The sequence below is a fragment of the Necator americanus genome, chromosome III, assembly GCF_031761385.1.
Source record: "Necator americanus strain Aroian chromosome III, whole genome shotgun sequence".
NCBI classification, from domain to species: Eukaryota; Metazoa; Nematoda; class Chromadorea; order Rhabditida; family Ancylostomatidae; genus Necator; species Necator americanus.
The window spans coordinates 7,362,493-7,379,620 of record NC_087373.1 but is presented as its reverse complement, the minus strand read 5'-3'; the positions used below and the strand labels follow the sequence as shown (position 1 = coordinate 7,379,620).

Genomic DNA, 17,128 nt, shown 5'->3' with positions numbered 1-17,128 from the left:
GTTCTCTGAAGGAAGGCTGTTCTTTGGTAGATAATAGTAGCTGAAAATTTATTTACAATTAATTTTCAGTATTCTAATTTCACTTTTAATTCTAATTAATTTCAATTTTAATTTTTAACTCAACTGATATTGTATTCTGATCGAGTTTTCGGTATTCCAATTTCATTTTCAATTCCAATTTTAATTTCAATATTATTTTTCAACTCTCCATATTTATCTTACTCTTCATATCTATCTTATTTATCTTGTCATCTTAATTAATTGCACAACTTTTCTCCATGTTACCATTTTTTCTGTCCACCTTCATTTCACGTTCCTCCACTTCTCTCGCGCTCAAACTTTGACTTGTCTCAGAGAACACTGCGGCTGTGTAGGCGGAAGTTTGAAAAGTTTAAAAAAAAAGCTGAACTGAAACTGAAGAAAAAACTGAAAAAAGTTGAACTGAACTGTTTAAAAAAAAGCTGAACTCTCCCCACAAATCTGACCCCAAAGTCGTCTTTCACATCTTTGGATGCTGGTTGTCGCTTTCGAAGTGGCCAGTGCGCCTGGAACGCTGCTGAACACTATTATCTTGGCCCATTTTTGGATGGCACAAAAAGTATGGTGATCTGTCAGTCAGCCTGTCTGTCGTTCCGTCGTCCGTGGATTCTTATCATTTTTCTTTTTTTCTTCTCTGAAGGAAAAACTGGCAACTGTTTTGATTGATAGTTGTGGATTTAACCGGAACTGTTACAGGGAGTGGTTTGCACGCTTCAAGAAGGTGATGACTTCGGCAAATTGGCGCTGGTGAACGATAGTCCACGAGCGGCTACGATCACTCTTAGGGAGGATCATGCTCAATTCCTCACCGTAGACAAGCACGACTTCAACAGGTAAGGATATATATTCATTGGGTGTTTTTTTCTTGGTGAAGATACACAATATAAATATAAATATAACCATACGATATAAGATATAACGATAATATAAAATAATATTGTAATAAAATTCAATATAACTAAAGATTTATCAATAGTATGATAGTATTGTAATAATTCAATGATATAATAAATATAGTATTACATTATATAGTACCAGATACATGTAAAAAACCTTGAAAAATGAGAAAAAAGATGTATCTGACATATTTGCTGAAGGAATTCGAAAACGTTCATTTTAGTGTGCCGCTGCAAATTCAAGCAGCTTTTACTGGAACTATTAAATTATTCAAAAAAGAGAAGTAATCCGCCCAGCCGGCAATTACGATACATTTACTTCTTCGAATATTAAGCTAGGCTAATATTATTCTCTTTGAATAAAATTCTATTAAATATTTATTACAAAATATCGATAAAAATTAATGTATAAATATAAAGTGTCAATATCAATATAAAAGTCAATAGTTATATATTAATAACATTAATATTAATGTAATTCTGGCCTAAAGATGTTAAAGAATTAAGACGTTATGTCTCAGAATATCTAATAGCTTTTTTCTGGAAAAATCTACTCGGATCATTTATTTTCATAGTTGAAGAAAGAAGTAGATCGAATACAACACCTGTATTTGCATGGATTGTTTTTTTTTTCAAAATTACACCATATGATCATATTTTCTCGTATTTTCTCCTCTTTTCCAGCAATTATTTAATTTACATGTTGTTTTATTTACAGAATACAATAGTACGAGTACAATTTTTGTTGCACTACAGTACAACTTTCATCTATTCTGAAGAAAATTTCGAGTTGAGCAAAAAATTCCGTTTTCAGGCTATCTATATCAGTTAAACTCAGGGGTCAACGGTCCTAGTGGAAGTAGTTAATGTTCACAGGGTTTTTGGTGGTGGTGATCTTTATTGATTGGTGATTCTGGTGATCCGTAGATCCCTAACTTCATCGACTACAGTATCAGTAGACCTAAATCCTAAGTCATGCTTTGTCCGTCGTTAACAGTCTACGGGGTTCGTGTTGCATCATTTCTGTTTTTTTTTGTTGCCGCCCCATTCCAGAGAGACTTACAGTAGTCGCCAACACCAGATGGGACCTTCGTTCAACTCCGCTTACGATTTGGAAGATAGTCGCCAGTGGCGCTCTGCTCTAATATAAAAGTAAAAACCCAGATATGGTTGAAAACTACGTCGTCTTGAACTCAACCGTCCACCTAATATTGCACAGTCGTTCCGACCGGGTTGTGTTTTGCAATGAAATCTCTGTTTTTTTTTCTTTCATAGGGTTTTTTCTGTAATTTTCCGTGGGGAAAAAAGCAACAAAAATGGCTATTTTTCTTTTTTTTTTTTGTTTAGACATTGAAATACATTGAAACTCTGATACTTTCATAGTACAGTCAAGTTAAAATGAACTGAAACTCGATACGGTTGCGTTCGAAGCGGTTCCACGGTGATCGAGCTGGGACCATTCCTAGCTCGTTCGGACTGCAGCGATGATTGGTGCTAGCAAGGGTCCCATATCGATCCCAACCGCTCTGCAATCTCCTACGCAACTGCAGCGAACCTGATGTCGTTTTGACGCGACTACAGCACCATTCGGTTACGGTACCACCACAGAACGATTTGCTATATACAATAAAAGAGTGTGTTGAATGAGGATGTTTCCATCGTGAATTGCAACGATTTTCAGGATATTGAGAGATGTGGAGGCGAATACGGTACGATTAAAAGAACACGGACAAGATGTGCTTGTTTTGGAGAAGATCAACGTTCCACGTGGTGCTGCTATCGAGGGAGGATTGACGAACACCGGGAAAGGGCAATGCTGGTGGGTTCACTTAGATTTCCTTGGTTTCCTGAGGTTTTTTCTAGAATTTTATTCAAAAGCAGACCCAAATCTGTATCCAGTGTGATTTATCCATGCATCCACCCCTTATCCAGGATCATTTATCCAGCTGAATCAACGTATTGTCTCGGATAAATGGATCTTTGTTGGATTCAAATTGTTATCCACATTTCCCATAAATAAAAAGATAAATGTAACAGAAATACAGAGTGGTCCACATGAATTATGACAAAAAAAACCTATCCACAATTTTGCACCAATTAATCCAAATAGGGAATATTTTTTAATTCAATACTCAGATAATTCTACGCAGGTTCTCACACATCATATTCAGAAGGACCGCTTTAAGCTTCTATACAAACATCCAAATAGCTTTTCCGGAAATTTTTGAGGATGCACGTGATCAGTTCCCATGCCCCATGCCTTATCCAGGGCTATTTTTATTTTCTATTATTATTGTTATTACCATTATTATTACTATTATCATTCTATCATATATTTTTCTATTCTATTGTTATTTTATTGTTGTTTATTTTACTCTGAATAGGCTAACCAAAACGATTTTGGAATTAGCTTAGTTTCTGGATCGAATTATCGATCCAGGAACGTCACCAACCCATCAAGAAAATTCCCCACTAAATCGCATCCATAGTGGATTTTTCTTTAGAAAAATTTTCTAACATTCCATTCTAACGAACCTCAAATGTTCAACGCTAGCCAGTCACGGTAGATGCTCGATTAATGTTTTATAAACATTAACGTTGAAAAAAAATAATCGCTCCCTGTTTAAAGCTTGTTTTCCACGGTTCATAGAACGATGTAATTGATCAGAAAACGGCGGAGAAAAAAATTCGATATTGCTGTCATGGACACGCCGATAGGGATTGATTATTTCCCCGAGATGTTTGTTTTCTTCTCTTCATATCTCGTTTGTCAAATGGACTTTTAAAAAAGCATCCAGAGTGTATTGCCTATGTTCGACTGTCTTTGAATCTCGGCATGTCTAGAGGATGTAGAGGATGACGTGAGGATTGTGGAAATACCTTCAACGAACCTCAAAGGTCAGCTGGTACGTAATCGTGCGTATGATCGGCTCTGCACAACTCCCAGCTGCGTGGTTTGCCCGTATGTCAGAGAGGGTGATTGCATGATATCAGGAATGGTGTATCATATCACGTGCAGGTTGTGCGGTGACGATTATATAGGGGAAACGGGACGTCCACTGTGTATTAGGGTCAAGGAGCATCTAGATGGACTCGCAGAATCTAAAACCTGCACCCCACTTGGAGCACACCGTAGAATATGTCATCCAAACTCCGAAGTGGAGGTAGAAGTTCGCATATTATCCTACGAGTCCGAGATCACAGCACATAGAACACTAGAGGCCTTTTGGATAACTGCCAAAAGTCCAAAAATGAACAAGAAGGATGAGTGCATTGCTATCACAGACGTGTTATCCCCATATCAAGACCTATGCGGGTTTTGATCTACGGAGCGGGCCCTGAGGTCCCTATATAAAACCCTTGTGACTCGTAGTTGTGGGACGTGGTGGTCTGCTGCGTTATCAGGTCTAGCTAATGAGGTAAGTACTAGCCTATGTGTTGCTGCTTGAGTTTGCCTACCGCCTGGATGCTTTCTGTAGGGTGATGAGGCGGCTGAGAGGATAAATCCCTAACGGCTTTGAGTTTTCCAGGCTCTGACGAAGACGATATCGCCGAAGCGTTAGCTGATCGTTAATAAAGACGATCAATACCAATCTTGGCTACAGCTCAAGAAAATCAATTAAAAACTACATCCAGAATGGTTTTTTTTTCTTCGTGTTTAAAATTCTCTTCCTTACTTTTCGTATCATTTTTACTTCAAAATTTAAATTGCTTCCATATTTTGTACTTTTGAATTTTTGGTTATTACAGTAGGAGTTGATGGAATTTTATTTCTACACACATTAATAAGATTCCACTGATGTGAAATATCTCACCTCTAATTTCCAGTCAGGATCGCCTAGAAAACACAATCCAACGGCGGAAATAAAGGATATGGGAACAAAAGGCATCCTAAAAAGCGCTGGAGTAAACGAAGATCTCCGTTCGTTCGACCAAATTATTATTTTCGCTACGATTTCTATGATACAACTGTTAATTTTTCTATATTTGAAACCACCAATAAAATCCAATAAATAAAAATAAAAGAATATGTAAATAATATAACAAGTAATTTTAGTATAGATGAATGTTAAATTAATAAAGAAATCTTTTCAATTTTTTCTTTGTGAGGAAAAAAACTTACTTTTATTCGAACTCCTGAAATCTACAACTTTCGCTTCTGCAAATTCTTCAGTAGTTTCTGATTTTAACTATTCTGTCACACTTGGTTCTAAGGGTTTTTTTTTAAATCTGAAAGCAAAAAATATTTGATTTTAATTTTCCTGACTATGATAATCATGCTATATAATAACGGTAATAATAATTGTGATGGGAAATAACTGTGATGGGAAACAAAAGATAAAAAATGTTTTTTCCTACAAATCAATCAGTGGTACTATATTGCAGCAGTGGCAAGAAAAAAAAATTGACTTGCTTATTTGACTTGAAGGCATCACCCCACGAATGTGAGGTGGTACGGATTTCAGGTGGAGTATTCGTATACGGGATCGTAGATCATGGAGAGGGGGGTGATTCCGTTCATTTCTCCCCAATTGCCGTAAAAAACGGTCCGGAAGATACGGCGCATGCACAAGGCTGGCGCGCTCTAAACGAACTCGTTGTAGAAAATAGCGCACCGGATCGCTCGAAGCTGTATCGTTTGGGCCGTTTTTTACGCCAATGAGGAAGGAATGGACGGGATCACCCTCCGCTCCATAATCTACTATGCCGCATACGAAGTATACGAATACTCTACCTGAAATCCGTACCACCTCAGATTCGTGGGGTGATACCTTTAATCGGTGGGGGTGGCATTATTGCCTGAAGCGGTTGCCTGCATATTCGCCGAGGCTTGCCGTGGAATCGTTTCTCTACTATAATTATATTGCAGTTATCTGGGTAGATCATTACTGAACCGTTACTGAATACAAGTGAGTAAATAAGACATGTTCAGAGAACGGTGCATTGTTTACTGCTCTCTTGTTCGAATCTGAAAATTTTGAAAATTCTTCTGGACTTCAAACCCTTTGAAATGGGATTTCTATCATTTATAATTTTCACACCAAACATAACATAAATTGTGATGCTAAAAAATATTGAAAAGACTAACTGAAATATTCTGAACTCTTTGTTACTGAATAAATAAAACTAATAAGAATAAATTTGCTTAAAGAACAGTTTACTTTTAACTGTTATCCTGTTCAAAAGTGAATAATTCTAGAATTCTTCTGAATTTCAAATCCTTGGAAATTGGGTCTCTATCATTTTGGAGGGTTTCCACAATAAATAAAACATAAACATGTATCTTTTTTTGTTTAGGCAACGAGATTTCGGTGGAATTTCATCCACATTTTGACATTTTGAAAAATTCGTCTTTATCAAAAGCCTGGAAATGGATTGTGGATTTTTCGACTCTAGACATAACTAGTAATGGTGGGAAATTTTGGAGAAGCTAAGGAGAATATCTGAACTTCTTGTCACATGGATTTCCACTGAATTCTGAGATGATTTTTATAGAAGTACTAGATCAAATATAAATATAATGTATAAAAATAATAATATAATATAAATATAAGTAATATAATATAAAAAATATAATACAGATCAAATACAATGATATGTGATCGGGAGTTTTTTTTTTTGTGATTGATTTCCTTTGATTTTCTGGATGTGTTTTTTGATGAAAGCTGAAAGTTCACCACTAGCCAGATCGTTTTCCATCCTGAATACTCCTATACTAAGGGATCCATGATCGAAACAAATTAGTGCACTTGGTCTACGCGCGATTTTTTCGCAACGAAGCTAATAACGCTATTAGCGCTCTGCACAGCAGTGATCTCTGTGCACAGACACTTGCTGAGAATATTTTTAGGCCCACAAGGATTTCTGGATTAATGGCCCGAAATTTTTTTGGATCATTCCTTTTATTTTATTCTTTTTTTTTTTGGTCAGTAGTCGAGTAGCTATTCTGCTGCAACAAATTTTACCATCATCGAGATATCTAATACATACGCGTACTGTATATACATTTCATTGAAATGACATAAAAATATTTTTACGGTCGAATTTCTGTATGTACGTTGTCGAAGAATTACCAGAATGTAGGAAAAATATAGATTTTTTGTGATTAAGAAAGCACAACAAAGTAAATATTGGTACCTAAAAGAAAACAGAAATTTTTTAACGTGCTCGAAGCTTCTATCCTACTTTTCTTACGGTAGCTGTAATTCTTAGTATGATTTACAGTAAGAACATTGACTGTGGAAATGACGCCGACTTTCTAATTTTTTTCTTATCATACTTTCTGTGCTATCTAAACCAGTATTTTTGTTATACTACACTCGTTGAATGCGCAGCAGACTTCCATAAATGTATCTTTATTAATATTATTAATTTTTATTAGTATTTTTGTTATATTAATGAGGCCAGTACAGCGCAGTCGGCAAGAGATTCCTTTGTGTCTGCACGATCGATCGGAGGTTCGAATCCGCCCTAGTACTCACCAAGCCTTTCATCCCTCCGGGGTCGATAAATTGGTACCAGACTTGTCTGGGAGGATAAAAACACTGACTTGACACATCGGCTAGCCACCGCAAGTCATTGTGTGGGCCAGTTACACGTTCGTGAACATCAAACGATTCTGAACTGAGGTGAACGTGGTGACGCGGGTCCCAAGCGGATTGATTAACGCCAGACACTTTACGCTTCATCCTCTAACTTGCTATCAAAATCAGCGTTTTTTTGCTATTAAATTTTTTGAACCAATGAAATTACCGTTTTTATATCAACTTCTTCATGAACCCACTTTTGTTTATTGTGCATCCGTGTAGTTGCAATATTTCACCAACTCCTATTTTTTCAGTTACTCTGTCATGGCTGGGTTAGCCGAAAAAATGTTGGAGTACGTGTTGGAAACACGTGTGGATGCTCAAGAGGATGGCGCTGAATTGGATGTGTTTCTGGAGGATCTTGTGCTAACTCATATCATCTATCTCCCCACTAATACACTTTGCAACTACCTCAAACATTACTATTCACGAGCAGCTGAGGTAAAATCACTAAAACATATAAGTGTCCCTCTTTTCAGCGGATAATTCCATAGATTTTAGCCTCATTCTGACCCGCTTGTGGTGATGGACGATCTCGAACATCGGATTTCGGCTCGGCGACGGGTGGTGTCTTTTCTATGGCTTTGGGTGAACGCCTTGGGGATCCACTATTTCCTGGATCCTGCAGCAAACGCTTTTGTTGAGGTTTTTCCCTAAGAAGCAAATTTTTCGAACAACCTTCCTTCTTTTTGACGGGTTCTTTTCTTTGTCAGGAGCTCTACTGTCACGTCCTGGAGGATAATCGAACTTTGCCTGGGATGGGCCCGATTCTGGCTCGGATCTCAGCTCTTCGTGATCTCAGAGAGGAAGCACGACGTACGCTTGCTCGTCATCCAGCAGTTGTCCTTGAATGTGGTGTACTGTCCACAATGGCACCGTCACCGAATCCAGTTCTTCCTAGTGATATTTGTGAGTTAAACCGGCTGAATTAGCTCTTTTAGGTAGATCCAGGACAACTATCACAAATACGTGTTTCCAGGCAATCAGATCATTCATCTCTCGGACACCACATCGTTTGCGTTACCGATTCGTATGGATAAAACAGCGACCGAAATCTGTGAGCTGGTCCGTGGACGACTAAGAAGTTCACATGGCGAGGAATTGGCGTTGGTTGAGGTGAAAAGCAGTGGAGGTTTGTGTTTTCACTGTTTTTTGGTTGTTTTTTTTTTCTTTCTCATTTCTCCACGACTGAGAGGAAAATAGTTTCGTATTTATTGTTTTTGTAACGACTTCCATAGATTTCTACATTTTTTTTTAAAATTTGTAGTGGGTCTGGTGGAACCAATGTCAATCTAAGGACATTCTTCAACTTTGACGTGTCACGTTAAATAGGAATCAAATTAAAGAGTTAGAAACTAGTTAGATAGAAGATTTTTCTTTTTGTAAAAATTCCTGAATAATTTATTCTGGAAGGCATCCTTCTTCGTGACCTATCTTGATCGCATTTTACTTGATTCAGTCAAATTCTAATTCTATGATATTTTTTACATTAGAAATCCATCTATTCAGAATCCATAGATTTTGGTGAGTTACATGAGAGATCGAGCAAATCATACAATTTCCGATTTTTTTTTTTGTATTTTATAGAGAAAGTGCAAAGGTTTCTTTTTTTCAAACGTTGCCCTTATTCTATGTAGTTCGGCATTTTTCATGACTGAGAGGAAAGCTACTTCTTCATTGATCGTTTTTGTTACGATTTCCATGGATTTCTAATACTTTTTTTGAAAATCTTTTAACTAAATTGGGTAGTTCGACAAGGGAGAAGAGGCATCCTATCACAAAATTGATGTACTGTAGGAAAGCCCAGGAACCCCGTAGAGTTCGGGTTGTAGATCACGGAAATGAAAGTGGCTCGGTTCATCTTCTCCTAATCGTTAAAAAAAACCATGTGAAAGACGGCGTTCTTTCCTATGAAGTCAGTTGGAACGCGCCGCATTTACGAGCAAGCGGTCGAAGATCAATGAGGTCTCCTCACCAGCTTTTTTTTTTAAATAAAACCAATGAATAGGCGGCCGAGAGGAGCGAAACGCGTAAAAGACTAGGAGCGGCATTTATTCCTACGTACCTCGTAGGGAGAAATGCCGCTCCCACGCCGTTTTTACGACAATTAGAGGAGAGGGGTGAAACAACCCAGGGTTTCGTAATCTAATCCCTGAACTCTACGGGTATCCTGAAATTTCTGTACCACGAGTCGAATTCGTGATACACTATCTTAAATACATAGACTGATCTCTATGGTATTTAAATTTTCAGAAAAAGTTGTATTCTACGATGGTGACGTCAGTATCGCCACAATGCTTTCCTTGAATAGCAAGCTCTACGTGGTTAGTAAGGATGAGATCGATTCCTTGGTAAGTGCGATTCAATTAAAGAAAACGAAAACGAATTATATAATTAGAATCAATCCCTGCTATTCTTTAAATTGAATTGCTGAAATTTACAGAAATTTTTAAATTTGTATTCTTCAGAAAAGAAAACTGTATTATTGTTTTAGGCCCCACAACTCGATCAAAATGGTCCCCTGGAGTCTGTACATGCTTCAGTGATGGAATATGTTGGAAGTCATGAATTAGCACAACAACTCCTTGTTCTTCATACGCAACTTTTCGAGGTGAGAAAATCAATACGCATCAATATTATTCGTTTCATTTTTGCGCGGAATACGAATTGGAATTTAAAAATGATTGCGTGAGATTTTTGTTAAGTTTCTTGATATTTAACTTCTTCTTAAATCGTTTGAAAATTCTATTCTATTTATAAATTGTAGTATTTTGCAAAACTTTCCACAAATGTCTGCACTCTTCATATTCTTTTGATATTCGCTTTTTGTTATTATTTATATTATTCTTAACATTTTGCGGAAATCTGCACACCTATTTCAAAAATATTCTCCACGTCTTGATTTTTTTCATCACCAATTCCTACGAGATCTTTTCTTTCTTTATCTATTTCTTTGTCTCTGTCTCAATCTTTTTCGAATTTTTTAATTGCTAATGGAATAAGAGAAATGGAATCTTGAAATCCTGCCACTGATTGTGTTTTTAATCAAAGAATAAGTTTAACAACCTGTTCAGTCTGTCCCACGTTTTGCTTCTCAAAGCTGTTAAATATGTGCGGTCGGGATGCATTCTTTTTTTTTTTGGTTTAAACCCCACAACTTCGAAATCTGCAAGCCCGCGCAGTCTAGGGACATTTTTGCTGAATTTTCTAATTTATCTGTATATTTATTTGAAAACACCCATAGATGTGACATAAACAAAAAGGATTAGGGACAGAATTCACCACAAGAATTCGCCAATTCTTTCATATTCTATCCATTCTAGTCAGATTTTATATGTTCTGGATATATGTAATTTCTCTAGTGTTTCCGGAATTTCTTCCACAAGTGATTTTTTCCTGAAAATATAGATATAGAATGCAAAAAGGATTAAAACAATAATAAATCACTCATCATTTTCTATCGAATATTTCGTTTCTTTATCGAAATAAGAAGGGAGGTCCCATACTGCAAGATGTTTTAGGCTACGGACGAAATTGAACTTGTAACACAAGTGATCGGACGAGATCAATTCCCCGGACGAGTTCCATCGAATCTGGATCTTCTAATGAGAAGGTGCTTTTTTATCGAACGTATCCTAAATTCTGCAGTGATGTGGAATCGTCCAATTTTAGATTCAACGAGGTTCAATACTGGGCAACAACGGAAGTATTATTAGCGCTACCACAAAAACGTGTGAACACCCTGAGGAAATTCATAAAAATTGCCATGTAGTGAGTGATTTTTTTGTGATTTTTGTGGAATTTCTTTTTTCCATAAGGAATCATTTAAGTGCTCATCTTTCAATTTCAGTGCAAAGGAGAATCGTGATTTGATGACATTATTTGCGATAACATTAGGTCTTAGCAATATAGCTGTCAGTCGACTTACTCATGTTTGGGAGGTGAGCCCGTGCCGATTTATACCGTATTTCATTAAATTCAGGATATTTAATGGAGTTGTTAACAATCTCATAACATAGAAGAAGCGCACCTGCATTTTTGGGTCATGTTTTTGGAAAGAAATAGCTGGCTCAAAGCAATTTCTTTTCCCAGAATCTTCCGAAAATGCAGGAGCGCTTCTTCTAATTTTCTAATATGCAATAAGAAATTAAAAAAAAAACAGAAATCAAGAAGAATACAGAAAATGTAATTTTTCAAGTGATTTTAGATTTATTGTGGCTCTTCTAAAATCGAACCTACATATGTGTTGGTTTGATTTTAGAAGAGTGTTCACTAATTTATTGATTTAAAGAGTTTGGTCATTGTAATAATAATGCTTAGATAAATACAGAAATAGATAATAAATATTAAAATAAATGGATCAGGTGGATAATCAGACCTGGAAGATCAAATGTAATCTGATCTGTTAACTGCTAAAGATTAGCTAGATGTCGATTTTTTTGACATTTTTTTTTGGATTTTCCTTCATTTTTTTATCTTTTTTTGTTTTTTTCCTGAAATTCGTGAGGAAAAGAGCTTTCAGCTCTCGTAATTGTTTTCTATTTAGCCTTTTTTTATTAGTTAGTGCAATTTTCAGCGTCTACCGGCCAAACTGCGTCGACAGTTTGCTGAATTCGAATCGTTGTTGGATCCGTCAAGGAATCATCGACCGTATCGAGCGCTTGTCGCCAAGGTATGTTCCTTTAGCTCAAAACGAACTGTAATCCTTGCGGTTTGCGGCTTTCAAGGCTCGCGTCCATGAAAATGAGATCCTTGCTGAGCGTAATCCTAGAGTAATGCGAGCTTCTTGCACGTCTTGGTCCTCTTTTAGACTTATACGGTAGTTCTATATCTGTAATTCAAGCATTTTTCCATTTTTTGTGACTTTTTTTTGGAAATGGACTTTTTTTGGAAAAGTTTGAGGTTTACTTATGATAAAGAAGCATTTACCGATCAATAATTTGTGGGAGTTCTTCGCAAAAACACCAACTATCTGTACAAGAGACCTATTTTGTCCAACCACCTAATATTTATTTCAGTCAAAGATCTATCTTCATTACTAAATGGAAATTCGTGTTTCCTGAGAAGGACACAAAATCAAAATGAAATATTGAAGAAGAAATATTGTATCCAAACGAATATCGCATAGGCTAGGGGTCCACTTTAGTCCAAATAGCGTGGGCCTGCACCTGTACATAGTCAGCGTCAAACGTTTTGACGCCAGTGACTGCGCCGCAGCGCGCGCGATTTCTCCTCTTAATGATTCATTCCCTTTCGCTCTACCCTAAACCAATCGAAAAAGCATCGCCGCCGCCTGGACAAAGAATTTTGGCTTCCATAATGAATACAGCTATTCAGATGTCACCACCGTTGATCCCCTTCGTACCGTTGTTGCTGAAAGATTTGACATTTATCCACGAAGGCAATAAAACCTACTATAACGGGCTAGTAAACTTTGAGAAAATGGTCAGTAAGTCCTATTCAGAGTGTCCCGTTCAAAATTCCAAATTTCCTCAAAATTTCCATTTCAGCATATGATCGCTAACATTCTACGAAGTTTTCGACAATGTAAATCCAGATATTCAGGTATTTCGATCCACCTTTAAAGGTTCTGACTAGAAAATTGTACCGTAATCGTTTCAGTGACACAAATGGAACAGAAAAAGATCTATGAAACGCAGAATTTCATCCGTAATTTCCGTGTTGTCGATAATCAACGTCGACTTATGGAACTCTCCTATCAGATCGAACCACGCCGAAGGAGAAACTAGGAAAAATGGCATGGATTCATTTTAGAGGAAAGCTCTGCGCTTCGGGACCAAATCGCGAGCAAAATAGCTACTATTTTCACGGAAACGGATCAGATCGCCGCCGACGATCAACCTACTACCGTGACAACTCGTCCTCCATTCCATCAAGGGGGAGGATCATCCGATGTCCATCACCTCCGAATACATAGGTTCGAAATTGTGACCAAAATCACATGTTCAACGGTTTCAACGCTACTCATCATCACCTCAGAATCGTTTCCACCCGGTTATCGTACTGTAATCATATAGTACTGTAGATCGCTACTTTGTGAAAAAAAAATAGGCTCACTGCTAAAAAAAATACCACTATCATTTTAAAAAAAGCCATTGACAAGGCCAGTGAGCCGTTTTTCTATGTTTTTTTTTCAACAACTGAACGGTTAACGTTCTCTTTATGATTTTTTTTCTAGGAATATTCGAATTCTAATAGATAGATGGGTAATTTTACTGTAATAGTTCTATCTATAGAACAATTTCTTCCATTTCTTTCATTTGCGTTTCTGATCTGTAATATATCCACATATTGATGCTCACTTCAGCTCATCTTATCGCGCGAAAATTTCTTTTTTTTTTCTTCGCGCGGGCGCGAGCGCCGACCGCGCGTTATTTTGCTTCCATAGCCATTTTCGAATGGATTTTTAATCATGCCGGTGCTTTCTGATATTTCTATTGTATTTCATTGGCGTACATATACTTAATAAAGTTTTATTTAATTATTTTGAGGATTTGTCTCGTATGCGATTAAATTGAGGTTGATGGTTCTGATGAGTATCCTACATCCTATATCTGCGAAAGAGACGCGAAACCCTTGATATATCAACGAATCCAGAAATTCTTCTTATTTTGGGAGCTGATGAACTATTTCTTTGATTTTCCTTTGATTTAGAAGTTAATGAACTGTTTGAGAGCTAATTAACCATCGGATTTCTTGGAAGACGTGTTTTTTTTCTATTTTTTTTCTGGGAACATCTTCCTAAGTGACTGAAAGAATGAAGCCTGGCGGAAAGGTTGGTTGGAACTTATTATGATAATATTCTGAATCGAAGACCTAGCAAGAACGAAGGTCGAGAAGCAAATGCTCGATAGAGACACGAAAAAAATAGAAGATAGGAATAGAATGATAGGAAAAAGCTTTTTTTATGCTATTTGCCTGCGTGTAGATTTTCCTCGAAACGTAATATTTTTGTACTCAAACATGGATTTCTTATACACGATTGAAGGCGGATGTTAAATTCTTCTTATTGTCATACTTCCGTAATCCTATTCATCGGTGAGTTTGCTCCGGGTAAAGCAGGCGAAGCCCACTGAATCCTGGATCTTGAAGTAGTGAACAATGTTAGGATAACCCAGACCTACAACGAACCAAAATAAAAAATAAATAAATAAGTAAATAAATAAATAAATAAACAATAAAAATGAAATAAAATAGAAATAAAAATGATGAAATAAAAAAGTGGAATGAAAAAATAATTTTGTGCTATTTGGCTACGTGGAGATTTCTCTCCAAAAGTGATATTTTCGTATTCAAAGATGGGTTTTGTCATGCACGATTAAAGAAGGGTGTTAAATTTTTCCTTTTATTTTATCATAGCTGTGATCCTATTCATCGATGAGTTTGCTCTGGGTGAAGCTGACAATTGTCACTGATTTAGCCATCGTGATTCCTGGATCCTGAAGCAGATCAATGAGCAGTGTCAAGATAACCCAAACCTACAAAAAACCGAGGTCGAGAATCCTTGAGAGGGATACGAATATAATAAAAAAATCATAGTAATACTAATATAAAGATGTAATAGTACGGAAGAGATTTTTCATGCTATTTGGAAACGTGCAGATTTCCCTCCAAACGTGCTATCCTCCTCGATAAGGAAACGAAAACCCTTAGTAATAAAAAAAAATAATTTTGTGCTATTTCGCTACAGATTTTCCCCCAAATGTGATTTTTTCGTAATCAAACATGGATTTCTAATATACGACCAAGGACGGATTTTAAGATTTTTTGTCAATTTTTTGTCAAATTTTTTGGCAAATTTTGTCATAACTGTGCTCATACTCACTGTTGAGTTCGCTCCGGATAAAGCTGGTGATTTACACTGATTTTGCCATCGTGATTCCTGGATCTTGACATAGATCCAATAGATAATGTCACCGTAACCGTAGACCAAATTCAACTATGAATGCGTCCGTCGCGGCTCATGTATCAGACGAGGAGTTCTTGCCAGGAGTCTTTGTATTCATTCCTTGCCACGCCTTTGAGTCAAATAAATAAATAAATAAATAAATAAATTTCTGGAAGAATAAAGTGAACACGATTGTTTTGAGATATGTTTCAACGGCTAATTCATCAATGTCATCTGCCATTCGAGCAAATCTCCAGTGAAAAACGTTCTCCGCACGACGACAGATGATCGCTTTCCAAGCCTCGTTGATAAATTTCAGGATGAATGTCGTATGTGATGGATTTAATGAATGAATTCAGCTACAGCTTTAACGAGTTTTTCTTTTTCTTAATGAAGGGACCCATTTGGATTAATATTAGTCACCGTTGGAAACCAGAGACCACAATTAATATGACTCCTAGGCCTCTTTTCTGTAACTCACTTCTCTCTTGTTTTTATTTATTCATTTATTTTTTGGAAATAATTCATTATAATTTGAGGCTTCAATTTTTTTTGAATCTAAAGTTTAGGGGAAAGGTATTGAGAGGAATTTTTGCTTCGTTAGTTAGTTGGGCTTCGTTTGTCCTTTTTATGGCCTATGATCACATAAAAAAGGACATATTTGAGATTAAAATAAAGTTAAGGTAAGTGAGTGTAAAGCATTTAAGATTTTTTTAAAAGTGGTATAAAAAATCATTCGATTTAATTCCTAGAGGAAAATATTCAACATATCATCTCATTTGTAGTTTGTAGTCTTGGATGTGGTCAATGATATGAGTCCCATAAACAGATCCCTGTTCCCATTTTCACTAGAAAACTGATCCTGAGGCTATTCATAAAGTTAAAAGGATAAAGTTCCTGGCGTTAATCAATCCGCTTGGGACCCGCGCTACCACGTTCACTTCAATTCAGAATCGTTTGAGGTTTACGTACGTGTAATTGGCCTATACAATGACTTGCGATGGCCAGCCGATGTGTCAAGTCAGTGTTTTTATCCTCTCGGACAAGTCTGGTACCAATTTATCGGTATTCCGGAGGGATGAAAGGCTTGGTTGGCGTTAGGGCGGATTCGAACCTCCGATCGATTGTGCAGACACAATGGAATCTCTTGCCGACTGCGCTGTACCCGCCCCATTAATATAACAAAAATATTAATAAAAATTAATAGCATTATGAGATGGGATGAAAAGCTTAGTGAGTAATAGGGCGGATTCGAACCTCCGATCGATCGTGAAGGAAGCGGAACCTCACCGCTACACCACACTCACCCCGAGACTACTCATAGCAACATTATTCGGAGGATGAAAAAGTTATTCGGTGTACACAGCGCAATGTGTTCCCACCGCGAAAACCTCTCAAACGAAAACAACTTACTGGTAGTGAAACAATCGCCCCGGATTCAGTTCAGCAGTGAATTATTCAGCTCTGACAAAAAAAATATGATTGAAGGGAACCTTTAAAGTAAAAAAAAAGGATGTGTTTGGCCCTAGTCAATCCGCTTAGGACACACCACAGCGTTCCCCTCAGAATTCCGAATCGTTTGAGGATTTTTTTTGGAACGCGCGTTGGCGTATACAATGACTTGGGAGTGCCAGGCAATATAAAAAGCCAGTGTTTTTATCCTCCGAAACGAGTCCGGCACCAATTCATCGGCGCCG

General features: G+C 37.0%; 1 protein-coding gene across 1 annotated transcript in view; it reads left to right on the top strand.

The window, feature by feature from the left end:
- The window catches only part of RB195_008865 (uncharacterized protein), a gene marked incomplete at both ends in the record, with an annotated part of 54,600 nt that extends 41,328 nt beyond the window's left edge, over nt 1–13,272 (top strand). Inside the window, 15 exons of the mRNA XM_064195576.1 lie at nt 736–872; nt 2,617–2,754; nt 7,777–7,963; nt 8,024–8,167; nt 8,236–8,431; nt 8,502–8,654; nt 9,776–9,873; nt 10,017–10,133; nt 11,044–11,135; nt 11,195–11,293; nt 11,373–11,463; nt 12,099–12,194; nt 12,860–12,967; nt 13,033–13,087; nt 13,145–13,272. Coding sequence (XP_064046721.1) covers nt 736–872; nt 2,617–2,754; nt 7,777–7,963; nt 8,024–8,167; nt 8,236–8,431; nt 8,502–8,654; nt 9,776–9,873; nt 10,017–10,133; nt 11,044–11,135; nt 11,195–11,293; nt 11,373–11,463; nt 12,099–12,194; nt 12,860–12,967; nt 13,033–13,087; nt 13,145–13,272 — 1,839 coding nt within the window. The remainder of the gene's footprint in view (nt 1–735; nt 873–2,616; nt 2,755–7,776; nt 7,964–8,023; nt 8,168–8,235; nt 8,432–8,501; nt 8,655–9,775; nt 9,874–10,016; nt 10,134–11,043; nt 11,136–11,194; nt 11,294–11,372; nt 11,464–12,098; nt 12,195–12,859; nt 12,968–13,032; nt 13,088–13,144) is intronic.
- Between the last annotated feature and the right edge of the window lie 3,856 nt (nt 13,273–17,128).